Source organism: Mandrillus leucophaeus, unplaced genomic scaffold (genome assembly GCF_000951045.1).
Source record: "Mandrillus leucophaeus isolate KB7577 unplaced genomic scaffold, Mleu.le_1.0 Scaffold1032, whole genome shotgun sequence".
NCBI classification, from domain to species: domain Eukaryota; kingdom Metazoa; phylum Chordata; class Mammalia; order Primates; family Cercopithecidae; genus Mandrillus; species Mandrillus leucophaeus.
In genome coordinates, this window is record NW_012098455.1 from 711,751 (window position 1) to 725,286 (window position 13,536).

Consider the following 13,536-nt stretch of genomic DNA (forward strand, 5'->3'; position numbering starts at 1 on the left):
CAACTTAAAGTATAATAATAATAAATAAATTTAAAAAATAAAATAAAATAAAAAATAAAAAAATAAAATAAAATAAAATAAAAAGAAGGGAAGCTGCCGGCCATGGCGTACCCTGCCCCAGCCTAACACTGGGAACCTGTGTGGGGCGCCAGAGTCCGGAAGAGAAGCTTCGTGCTCAGCAGGACCGTGGGCGCCAGCCAGACAACCAGGAAGCGCAGCCCTCCCCTTAGCTGACTCTGGTGCTCTCTTTAGGCGGTCTTCACTATCAACTGCACAGCGGACAGAGGCAGAGGAACGCAGAACCTTCTCACACAGCAGGATAAAAAGGTGAATTTGGAGCTGACATGCAAATATATCTTGTCATATATTTCTCTGGCTTTGATGTCAGAGTAATATTGGCCTCACAGAATGAAGTAGTGTTCCTCCGCTATTTTTTGGAAGACATTGCTAAGTATTGGTATTATTTCTTCCTTAAATGTTTGTTAGAATTTACACGCGAAGCCATCTTGGCTTGCTTCGTATTTCTGGGGAGATTTTAAATTACTAATTAAATCCCTTTTCATGCTATAGTCCTAATTCGATTTTCTAATTACTAATTATTTATTTATTCATTTATTTTGAGACGGAGTTTCGCTCTTCTTGCCCGGGCTGGAGTGCAATGGCGTAATCTCCACTCACCACAACCTCCGCCTCCCGGGTTCAAGTGATTCTCCTGCCTCGGCCTCCCGAGTAGCTGGGATTGCAGGCATGTGCCACCACGCCCGGCTAATTTTGTATTTTTAGTAGAGACGAAGTTCCTCCATGTTTGTCAGGCTAGTCTCAAACTCCCGACCTCAGGTGATCCACCCGCCTCGGCCTCCCAAAGTGCTGGAATTACAGGCGTGAGCAACTGTGCCCAGCCTGTTTCTTCTTGAGTCAGTAATTTGTCTTCTAGGAATTTTTCCATGTTATCTAAGTTGTTTAGTTTGTTGACGTAAAGTTGTTCAAAATGTATTCCTTTTAATTTCTATAAGGTCAGTATTAATAACCCCTCTATAATTTATGATTTTGATAATCGGTGTAGGCCTTTCTATTTTTCTTGGTCAGTCAAGCTAAAAGATTGTTAGATTTTTTTTCACCTTTTCTGTGAACCAACTTTTGATTTCATTGATTTTTCTGTTTTTAATTTCATTGATTTTCTTCTACTCTAATTTTCATCATTCCCCTCCTTCTGCTTGCTTGTATTAAATACACCATTTTAAAACTTCAGGAATAACAAATGATTTGTTTCATAAAGGAAGATTTGAAACCTTACACACGTAGAAATGCTTATGATATTGCAAGTAGCAGTCATTTCGACTAGTTAACCAGAAGGAAATTTGGTATGCTGAAACCAAACACGTTTTTTTTTTGTGCCGGGCTTTTATTGATTTTGAAAGTATCAAGTCTAGTTTGTAGGAAGCTGTTTATTGCATGAGCAGTTAATTTTTTAATGTTTTAATATATAGAATGCCGATTTTCACTAAATCCCACAAGTTTTTTTTTTTTTCAAGCTTAAAGGAATGTATGTATTAACCAGCACATACACTATCCTCTTTGTGCTTTGTCTCTGTTAATCCTTATAAGAGCACCACGAGTTAGATACTGTTTTATGCCCTTTTTATGGAAATAGAATCTTAGAGTGTACATTTAAGTAGCTCTCCCAGGTATAACCAGTTGGAAAAGTGACGGAACCTAGGTCTCTCAGATTCCAGAGATTGCACACACAAATACTATATCACACTGCTTACTGCTGTGAGTTCAGCAGAGAATTCCTTATTTACACAGAAATAACAAAACTGATAGTATCCAGGATAATTGGCAACAGTTCACAAACCCTTTTTACCCCCATTTTGGTGATTTTAAGTGGGGTCATCTGTCCACTAAATTAATCAGATCTTAGGCTGGTCGCACTTCTGAAATTGTACACCAAGTTTGTATGTAAAGGTACTTTCCCAGGGAAAAATATCTGTAGATGTAATCAAATTATCAAAAGAGGGTTAGGTCCACTACCCAGCATTCCCTGGATGATAAGAGAATGCCATGGAGCCTACACCCTTCCAGTGGGAAGAATAGTGTCGATTTCTTTGTCATTTATGTTCTAGTTTTTAATCAGAGTGTTCTAGTCACACACACATAGTTAACTATGAGGAGTATCTGCGGATGCTGGTTCCTCCACTTCAAACGAGTCAGCCAACTCCAGCTGAAGAACTTTATACTTTGAACTATGTGTTTATAAATGATGGGCAGGTAGGATAACTAGGACAGTGTATGTGCTCATTAATACGTACTTCTCCTTTAAGCCTGAAAAAAAAATGAACTTGTGGAATTCATTGAAAATTGACATTATAAATATTAAAGTTTTAATATTTAGAATTATAGATTTTTAGTTGGGATGGTGGTATGAGGAAGGTCAGCCAGTTCTCCAACTGTGGTGGAAGCATAAGGGAGTCGTTTAACCTAGTGGTGTGAACCTACAGAAAGTAGTGATGGTGGACTGATGGATAAAGGGAGATGATTCTAGATCACGGAACATGATATAGATTCTAGACATGAGATTCTAAACTCTGTTTGGTACCAAGGTGCATATTGCTAAGACAGTCTGTGATCATGTACTCTCAAGAGGATCATATATTTCAGCTGTGTAGTGCCAATTTATGTGCCAGTTATGTTCCAGTTATAAATCAAAATGTTCTAATAACACACATAGTTAGTCCTGAGGACTATCTGCAGATGCAGGCTTCTCCATTTCGAATGAGTCAACTAACTCCACCTGAAGAACTTCATACTGTTGCCTATGTGTTTACAAATGGTGGGCCGGTAAGATAAATCTATTTCTGCCCTAATTGTGACATTCTTGGTATAATTATTTTCTCATTGGAAACATGAATATAAACTATATGTATTAATTCTCTTGATTTAAAAGATACAATATGACACAGGAAAACTTATGTGAACGTAAAATGGGAACTTTTTGATCCAAGAGTGGATTGATTGTACCAGGAACTGATGTTTTTAAGTTAAATTGAATTTTATTTTATTATTTCTTTCTTTTTTTTTTCTTTGAGACGGAGTTTCGCTCTTGTTACCCAGACTGGAGTGAAATGGCACGATCTCAGCTCATCACAACCTCCCCCTCCCAGGTTCAAGTGATTCTCCTGCCTCAGCCTCTGAGTAGCTGGGATTACAGGCATACGCTACCACACCCGGCTAATTTTTTGTATTTTTAGTAGAGACAGAGTTTCTCCATGTTGGTCAGGCTGGTCTCGAACTCCCGACCTCAGGTGATCCACCCACCTTGCCTCCCAGAGTGCTGGGATTACAAGCATGAGCCTTCGCGCCTGGCCAAACTGATGTTTTTAATTATCACATTGAATGGTCATAGTTGTTCTGCGGATGTGTATTACTATTTACCGTTTAATAAGAAATCAAGGCTGACAGTGGTCAAAAGGCTTGTCCCACGTGACACATGATAGGAGATACAGCCAAGGTTTGAACGCATATCTTTCTTACTCCAGAGTCTATATTCTTTCCCACTCCCCACAATAACTACTTTAGTATCAAGATTGCATTCTACAGTCTCTGTTTCTGTTATCCAAGTCACTAGTGCTCTGTCTAAAACAATGACTAAGTATTTCTCGTGGAATATGAAGCACTAGGTGATGTTGCCATGATTGGATTGTCCTAATGGAGATCTTAATGTGTTGTGTATGAGAGAGACATACTAACTTCACTATTAAAACATGAAGACAAAGGGAATTGCATCTGCACTCGTGGAAAAGACCGTTGGTATAAGGACGCAAATAGACAATAACCTCTTCTGTAACAAAACCAGACTAAAGTAATTCTCCCACATTCCCCAAACTCCTCAATTAGTTAGGCTTTTCCTTAATTTTCTGTGCCTTTATTTTCTCTTTTTTAACAATAGACATAAGAAACACACCTCACTCATAGGGATTGGTCAAGGATTGAGTTAATACATGTAAAGCATTTAGAACAGTACCTGGAGGGTAGTAAATGTTCAGTGAAAATGTTTTCACACATTCTCCACTCCGCTTTTACAGGAAATGAAAATGGTTTGGAAAAATTTTTAATCAAAATTATATATTTCGGTATAATTTAATGAAAATTATACCGAAATATATAATTTCATTAAATATGCAGGAGCATACTCTTTCTTTTTTCAACTTTTATTTTAAGTCCTGGGGTATGTGCAGGATATGCAGGTTTGTAACATAGGTAAACGTGTGGCATGGTGGTTTGCTGCACTTATGAACCGATCACCTTGGTATTAAGCCCAGCACCCAGTAGCTATTTTTCCTGATGCACTCCGTCCCCCCACTCCTCCCCCGACAGGCCCCAGTGTGTGTTGCCCTGCCCGACGTGTCCATGTGTTCTCATCATTCAGCTCCCACTTGTAAGTAAGAACATGTGCTGTTTGGTTTTCTTTTCTTGCGTTAGTTTGCTGATGATAACGGCTTCTAGCTCCATCTATATTTCTGTAAAGGACATGATCTCATTCCTTTTTATGGCTGCATAGTATTCTGTGGTGTATATGTACTACATTTTCTTTATCCAGTTTATGATTGATGGGCATTTGGGTTGATTCCACATCTTTGCTATTGTGGATAGTGCTGCAATGAACATACTTGTGCATACTTTGTAATAGAATGAGTTTTATTTCTCCTGGTATATACCCAGTAATAGGATTACTGGATCAAATGATATTTCTGCCTCTAAATCTTTCAGGAATCACCACACTGTCATCCACATAGTTGAAGTAATTTACACTCCCACCAACAGTATAAAAGCAGTCCTTTTTCTCCACAACTTTGCCAGCATCTGTAGTTTTTTGACGTTTTAGTAATTGCCATTCTGACCGGCATGAGATGTTATCTCATTGTGGTTTCGAGTTGCATTTCTCTAATGATCAGTGATGTTGCACTTTTTTTCACGTTTGTTGCCTGCGTAAATATCTTCTTTTGAGACGTGTCTGTTCATGTCCTTTGCCCACTTTTTAATGTGGTTGTTTGGTTTTCTTTTGTAAATTAGTTTAAGTTTCTTGTAGACTCTGGATAGTAGACCTTTGTCAGATGGACAGATTGCAAAAGTTTTCTCCCATTCTGTAGGCTCTTCACTCTGATGATAGTTCATTTTGCTATGCATATGCTCTTTAGTTTAATTAGATCCCATTCGTCAATTTTTGCTTTTGTTGCCATGGCTTTTGGTATTTGTGTCATGAAATCTTTGCCCGTGCCTATGTCCTGAATAATATTGCCTATATTTTTTTTTCTAGGGTTTTTATAGTTTGGGGTTTTACTTTAAGTCTTTAATCCATCTTGAGTAAATTTTTGTATAAGGTGTAAGGAAGGGGCCCAGTTTCAATTTTTGCATACAGCTAGCCAGTTCTCCCAGCATCATTAATTAAACAGGGAATCCTGTCCCCATTGCTTGTTTTTGTCAGGTTTGTCAAAGATCAGATGATTATCGCTGTGTGATCTTATTTCTGAGTTCTCTATTCTGTCCATTGGTCCATGTATCTGTTTTTCTACCAGTACCATGCTGTTTTGGTTACTGTAGCCCCATAGTATAGTTCGAAGTTACGTAGTGTGATGCCTCCAGCTTTGTTCTTATTGCTTAGGATTGTCTTAGCTATTCTGGCTCTTTTTTCGTTCCATATGAATTCTTAAAAAGCTCCTTCTAACTTGGTGAAGAATGTCCTTGATAATTTAATGGGAATAGCATTGAATATCTAAATTGCTTTGGGCAATATGGCCATTTTCACAATATTGATTCTTCCTATCCATAAGCATGGAATGTTTGTCCATTTGTTTGTTTACTCGCTGATTCCTTGAGCAGTGGTTTATAGTTCTCTCTGAAGAGGTCCTTCACTTCCCTTGTTAGCCATATTCCTAGGTACTTTATTCTTTTTATAGGAATTGTGAATGGGAGTTCATTCATGATTTGTCTCTCTGCTTGCCTGTTTTTGGTGTAGAGGAATGCTAGCAATTTTTGCACATGAATTTTGTATCCTGAGACTTTGCTGGAGTTGCTTATCAGCTTAAGAAGCTTTTGGGCTGAGACAATGGGATTTTCTAGATATAGGGTCATGTCATCTGCAAACAAAGGTAATTTGACTTCCTGTCCCCCTTTTTGAATACCCTTTATTTCTTTGTCTTGCCTGATTGCCCTGGACAGAGCGTGCAATATTATGTTGAATAGGAGAGGTGAGGGAGGGCATCCTTGTTTTGTGCCAGTTTCAACGGGAATGCTTCCAGGTTTTTCCCATTCAGTATGACATTGACTGTGGGTTTGTCATATATGGCTCTTATTATATTGAGGTATGTTCCTTCAATACCTGGTTTATTGAGAGCTTTTAATGTAAGGGGATGTTGAGGTTTATCAAAGATCTTTTCTGCATCTATTGAGATAAGCATGTGGTTTTTGTCTTTAGTTCTGTTTATGTGATGAATTACATTCATTGATTTGCCTATTTTGAAACTACCTTGCATCCCAGGTATGAAGCCAACTTGCTCATGGGGGATAAGCTTTTTGATGTGCTGCTGGATTCAGTTTTCCAGTATGTTATTGAGGATTTTGCATCGATGTTCATCAGGAATACTGGCCTGAAGTTTTTATTTGTTGTATCTCTGCCACGTTTTGGTATCAGGGCGATGCTGGTCTCATAAAATGAGTTAGGTAGAAGTCCTTCATTTTTAATTTTTTGGCATAGTTTCAGTAGTAATATTACCAGCTCTTCTTGGTACCTCTGGTATCAGGAGCGTATTCTTCGGTTATCCTTTGATGAAAACAGCTTTTAGTTAATATACTATACCCTTCAATTTCATGTTTTATCTACCACTAACCTTGCAAAGCACGCCCTACCCCTACCTGAGTCCAAGATCAACATATTGGAATCTCCATAAGGTTGGAGGTGGGAAAATTTACCTTTTCAAACTATCCTACCCTTCACTATCTTTATGTATTATCTAATAAAGTATTAATCAGTATTTGCTAATACATAACTTTAAAGCACTAAAAGAGGCCAGGCGCGGTGGCTCACACCTGTAATCCCAGCACTTTGGGAGGCCGAGGCGGGAGGATCATAAGGTCAGGACATCGAGACCATCCTGGCTAACATGGTGAAAACCCGTCTCTACTAAAAATACAAAATATTAGCCGGGCGTGGTGGCAGGCACCTGTAGTGAGCCGAGATCGCGCCACTGCAATCCAGCCTGGGCGACAGAGCGAGACTCTGTCTCATAAAAAGAAAGGCAGTAAAAGGTAAAATAAGGTATTTATTTTTTCTTTCCTCCCCTAACAAGTGCTGAGACAAAATGATGTGTACTTCATGACAGAGAGAACCATATGTTTGTTCCTTTGTATGATGAAAGCCACTCATTCCCCAAGCATTCTGATTTATCATGACTGGACCATGTTTGAGTTTGGATAACACCTTGTATTTTACCTTCCCTTGTTTCACTGAGACTAGATTAAAATTAGCTTGCCTTTTCTAAGAGCATTGTGTGTGTTCAGTGATGAGAAATCTTTGACCTATGACTAAAACTTACATTAATGATATAAATGCATGGCTGTGTATGCATATGAAGGCTATGACTTTGCAATGGTTGGATTTGTCTTTAATGGAATATGTTCACTGATGTTTTTCAGCAAATGAGGAGTGATGAAGTAAATCCGGTTGCAAAAGGACATCAAAGCAAAAAGAAACATTCCAGAAAATCTAAGAGACACTCTTCATCTAAGAGAAGGAAGAGTATGTCCCTGTGGTTAGACAAACAGGAAGGTGAGGGGGAATCCAATCTTTGGGCCTCAACCATGTCAAAGGACATTTGTCCTTGAGGGATCAACAGATATGAGCACATTTACAAGTGGAAGGGCAAGGTTCTAATTAGGTGCAACAATTTGGAGTTGCTGCAAGCATTAGATGAATGAAGGAGGTTCCTGAGGCAGAAGGGGATGGTGGGCTCAACAAGAGTTTGGGTCTACTCACTTTCTGCCTGTCCTCACATTCCGCTCTAACCCAGTGCAGTCTGGCTTCTAATGTACTCCAATGAAACTACTATCATCAAGGTCACCAGTGTTTGCTGCATTTTGGCATTAATGTCTCAGCAGCATGCAACACAGTTGTTTACTTCCTCCTGCACGGAAAGTTTCTTGGGTCCCCAGACACCTGGATTTGTTACCCTGTTACTAGAGACTCATTTTCCTTCTCTTTTTTGTTTTTCTCCTCTGCCTTCCCACCTCTAAATATTTCAGAGCCACGAAGCTTGATCCTAGGGTCTCTTCTCTTCAATATAGTATCTCTTAAGGTAATGCCATGCTGTCTTAGAATTTTAAATGATTCACACTAAAAGAACTCTCACCATTATACTTCTACACTACAACTTGTTCCTGAAATCCAGACTCAAATACAACTACTCGCATGATATCTCTACTGGCTGTCTAATAGGCATCTAAAATTCAACTCCCTCTACATGCTCAAATTTCTGACCTCCCTCTCTCCAAAAATACTATACTTTTAGCCTTCACTATTTCAGTTAAAGACACTATCCATTGGGTAAAACATCCACAAAGGTGTAACAACCAGATGTTCACAGGTATGGGGAACTGAGGAGTGCTGGTTTTCATAGTTTGCAGCTATCCATAGTGCAAGTAATCCCACCATGGCCTAGTTCAAGCTGTCAACATAAGGTCACTGAACCAGATTCAGGAAGAGTTGGCAGCACTCGGCTCTCACAGTCAGTTTCCTAACATCTCCTGAATACCCCTGGTGTACTTTCACTTAGTAGTTCAAGTCAAAATACTTAAAGTCACTTATGAGTTATCTTATGATTCTTTTATTGCTCTCTCATTTCCCATCTCTTAGCAAGTCCAGCAGTCAATGCCCAGTATAAATTCTGCATCCAACCGTTTCTCTCTATGCCTCCAGTGCACACTGCCGTGATCTCTGTCCAGGCTAGTACAATATCTTCTTAGCTCTGTGTTTCTAATCTTCACTCATCTATCGCATACTCTCTAACCTTGTGGCTAGATAATTATGTCAGCACGTAAATCACATCATGCCATGTCCCTTCTGAAAACCCATCTTCAACTCTCCTAAGCACTCAGAACAGATCCTGAACTGACTTTGGTCTGCAAGCCTCTGCACGGCCTGGCCTCTGTCACCCTCTCCTAACACAGGTCCCATCCATTTCCTCCTGGCTCTCTCTGCCTCTGTCCTTCAGCTCTGTAGTGCCCTGTCCATCCCCACTCCATCCCCTACCCTTGGCCTCACCGCAGCCTGGAACTCTCCCTCTGCCTCTGCACAGGAGGCTCTGCTTCTTCCTCTAAGCCCTGCCCAGTGGCACCTCTTCAGAAGGCCCTGCCAAACCAGCCACAGCCCCTGGGGCTCTCTCTGCTGCTCTCTCCCACAGACCTGTGGACTGCTTTTCCAAACCAGCCCAATGCTGCTTGTTTCATTTGCTCTTTGTGCATGTACTGTCTGACTGCCCCATGAGGATGTGAGGTCCACAAGGGCAGGGAACATTGCTCTCTGGGGTGTTTACTGCTGATCCCCAGCTCCTGGCATGCTGCCTGCCACAGACGATGAATAAATGAAAGAGGCATCAGACCTGGAGTGAAAAGAAAGTCACTTTTTCTAGACAAAAGGGCAGGATCTATAGAATCATATAAAACCACAGATGTGTGAGGATGGAGTAGAGATAAGAGTGTTCAACTCCAATAGCCACATCTATTTTCTCAGAATATTTGGGGTAGAAAGGAAGCAGGTTAAGGAGGGTCACTTAGTCTGGCTTCCTGCTGCACACAGCATGGTATTTATAGGTGAACTATACAAATAATATCAAGTGAGAATTGTAAAGGGCAGAAAGATGATACAAAATGATGAATACAAAAACCTGTGAATGTTTATTCTGCTGTCGTACTTCTTTACTGCATGTATTCATTACGCCAAGAGGTAAAAAGGTAGTTTTATTGTATTATCTGACCTGATCTCTGTTCGCAAGATCGGAGATTTCCACGTGGTAAATCTGTTTCATGAAATAAATAATTCTTTAGAAACTGATGAATACATAGCTGTCCCTCTGGAGGAGGATGGGACAAAACACACCTATCTTGCAGCTCAACCTCTTCATTTGGTTTCCAGATGCTAGCGTCACTCACAATGTCCATGAAGAGAAGATAAAAAATGGCCAACCAGCAGACAATAATGTCATTGCAACTGTTCCAACAGCGCTTATTAATATGGCAGCAGCTGGAATTTCATCCATGAGTACCAGGGACCAGTGTAAGTTTGCTCACTTGTTATACTGTCCTACGAGGATTCTACTATGCACCATATATGCATAGCGTCATGAGGGAAGAAGGTAATTTTGTTGTATTATCTTTTCTGGCTTCAATTTTAGGGTTCTCAGATTGCTACCTGGTATATCCTCCTTCTTTATGGCATACTGAGCATCAGTGGGGTTTGCCTGTGCAGTTGACATAATGCACTTACCTCACAGCTCAACCACTTCATTTGGTTTCCAGATGCTGCAGTCACTCACAACATCCATGAAGAGAAGATAAATAACAGCCAACCAGCAACTAATAACATCTTGTCAACTGCTCCACCATGGCTTGGTGCTATGGCAGCAGCAGGAATTTCGTCTACGAGTATGAGAGATCTGTGTATGTCTGCTTATTAATTGTACTGTCCTACTTGGTTTCCATAAGCAGGCATATTTTCATGAATTATAGAAGGTGGTTTTGTTGTATATTCTTTCCTAGCCTCAATTTGAGGGGTATCAGATGGCCACCTGGGATATCCTCCCCTGATTTTTCAGATAATTTCCTAGAAACTGCACAAAGAGGGATATACCTGTGGGGTTGACATAATGCACTTACCTCACAGCTCAACCTCTTCACTTGGTTTCCACACGCTACCGTCAATCACAATGTCCATGAGGAGGGGATGGAAAATGGTCAACCCCAACGAGATAATGTCGTGTCAAATGTTCTATCAGGGCTTATTAATATGACAGGAGCTGGTATTCCAGCGAGGAGTACCAGGGATCTGTGTATGTTTGTTTATTAGTTGTAGTGTCCTTGGTTTCCATATGCATGCGTAGTGTCATGAAGGGAAGAAGGTGGTTTTGTTGAATAATCTTTTCTGACCTCAACTTGAGTGGACTCAAATCATTATGTGATGTATTCTCCTGCATTATGGGATAATTTCCTAGAAATTTAGCATCAGTGGGATATACTGGTGAGATTGTCATAATGCACATACCTCACAACTCAACCTGTTCTGTCAGTTTCCTGATGCTACCATCACTCACAACATCTGTGAAGAGAGGATGGAAAATGGCCAATCCCAAACTGATAAAGTCTTCTCAACTGTTTCCCCATGGCTTGTTCATAGGGCTGCAGCTGGTATTCCATCCATGAGTACCAGAGATCTGTGTATGTCCGCTAATAGTTGTACTGTCATACTTGTTTTCCATAGGCATGCATATTTTCATGAAGGGTAGAAGTTGCTTTTGTTGTATATACTTTCTTGGTCTCAATTGGTGGAGTCTCAGATGGCCGTCTGGCATATCCTCCCCTGATTTCCTAGATAATTTCCTAGAAAGTGAACATCAGAGGGATATACCTGTTGGGCTGACATAGTGGACTTACCTCACAGTTCAAATTATTCGTTTGGTTTCCAGATTCAACTGTTCCTCACACTATCTGTGAATAGAAGATAAAAAATGAACAAATAGCACCTGATAAATTCTTGTCTACTATTACAGCGGGGCTTATGAATTTCACATGGGCTGGTATTTCACTCATGAGTACCAGGAATCAGTGTATGTTTACTAGTTGTACTATCCTACTTGTTTTTCATACACATGCAGTGTCATGCAGAGAAGAAGGTGGTTTTGTTTTATTATCTTTTCTGGCCTAAAACCGTGGGGTCTCAAGTCACAACCTGATATGTCCTCCTGGTTTATGGGTGGGATAATTTCCTAGCAACTGAGCATCAGAGGGACATACCTGTGGCACTGACATAATGCACTTACCTCACAGCTTGAACTCTTCATTTGGTTTCCAGATTCTACCGTCACTCGCAATATCCGTGAAGAGAGAATGGAAAATGGTCAACCCCAACCTGATAACATCTTGTCAACTGGTCCCACAGGACTTATTAATATGGCAGCAACTCCTATTCCAGCCACAAGTGCCAGAGATCTCTGTATGTCCACTTATAAGTTGTACTGTCCTACTTGGTTTTCATATGCATACATAGTGCCATGAAGGGAATAAAGTGGTTTTGTTGTGTTATCGTTTCTGGCGTAAATCTGAGGGGTCTCACATCACCACCTGATATATCCTACTGTTTTATGAAATAGTTTCATAGAAACTGAGCACCAGAGGGATATACTTGTGAGTTGGCATAATGCACTTACCTCACAGCTCAGCCTCTTCCTTTGGTTTCCAGATGCTACAGTCACTCACAATGGCCGTGAACAGAAGATGGAAAATGTCCAACCAGCACCTGATAACGTGCTATTGACTCTTCGACCACAGCTTATTAATATGGCAGCCACTGGTATTTCATCCATGAGTACCAGGGATCCGTGTAAGTTTGTTCATTTGTATTGCTGTCCTACTTGGTTTCCACGTGCATGCACAGTGTCAAAAATCATACAAGGTGGTTTTGTTGTATTGTCTTTCCTGGCCTCAATTTCAGCGGTCTCATATGGCAACCTTATATATCCTCCATTTATGAGATAATTTTCTAGAAAGTGAGCATCAGAGAGATATACCTGTGTGGTTACCATAACACACTTAACTAACAGCTCAGCCTCTTCATTTGGCTTCCAGATGCTACCATCACTTAAAATGTCCCCAAGGAGAAAATGGAAAAGAGCCAACCCCAACCTGATAACGTCTTGTCAACTGCTTCAACAGGGCTTATTAATTTGGCAGGAGCTTGTGGTTTTATTGTATTGTCTTTCGTAGGTGAAGTTGTGGGGTCTCAGATCACTGCCTGGTATATCCTCCTGCTTTACGTGATAAATTCCTAAAAACTGAGCATCCAGAGGGATATATACATGTGTGGTTGGCATAATGCACTTACCTCACAGCTCGACCTCTTTATTTGGTTTCCAGATGCTACTGTCAATCACCATGTCCATGAAGCAAGGATGGAAAATGGCCACCCACAACAGGATAACGTCTTGCCAAATGTTCTATCTGGGTTTATTAATGTGGCAGGAGCTAGTATTCCAGCAATGAGTTCCAGGGATCTGTGGTGTATGTGTGTTTTTTACTTATACTGTCCTTCTTGATTTCCATATGCATGCATAGTGTCATCAAGGGAAGAAGGTGGTTTTGTTTTATTATCTTTTCTGGCCTAAAACCGTGGGGTCTCAAATCACAACCTGATATGTCCTCCTGGTTTATGGGTGGGATAATTTCCTAGCAACTGAGCATCAGAGGGACATACCTGTGGCACTGACATAATGCACT

General features: G+C 40.4%; 1 protein-coding gene across 1 annotated transcript in view; it reads left to right on the top strand.

The window, feature by feature from the left end:
* The first annotated feature begins 78 nt into the window (after positions 1 to 78).
* Positions 79 to 13,536, top strand: part of LOC105538534 (sarcoma antigen 1-like) — a 15,676-nt gene continuing 2,218 nt past the window's right edge. Inside the window, 8 exon segments of the mRNA XM_011978418.1 lie at positions 79 to 389; positions 2,752 to 2,838; positions 7,690 to 7,822; positions 10,567 to 10,661; positions 11,334 to 11,481; positions 11,730 to 11,870; positions 12,116 to 12,256; positions 12,503 to 12,643. Coding sequence (XP_011833808.1) covers positions 345 to 389; positions 2,752 to 2,838; positions 7,690 to 7,822; positions 10,567 to 10,661; positions 11,334 to 11,481; positions 11,730 to 11,870; positions 12,116 to 12,256; positions 12,503 to 12,643 — 931 coding nt within the window. The 5' untranslated portion in view covers positions 79 to 344.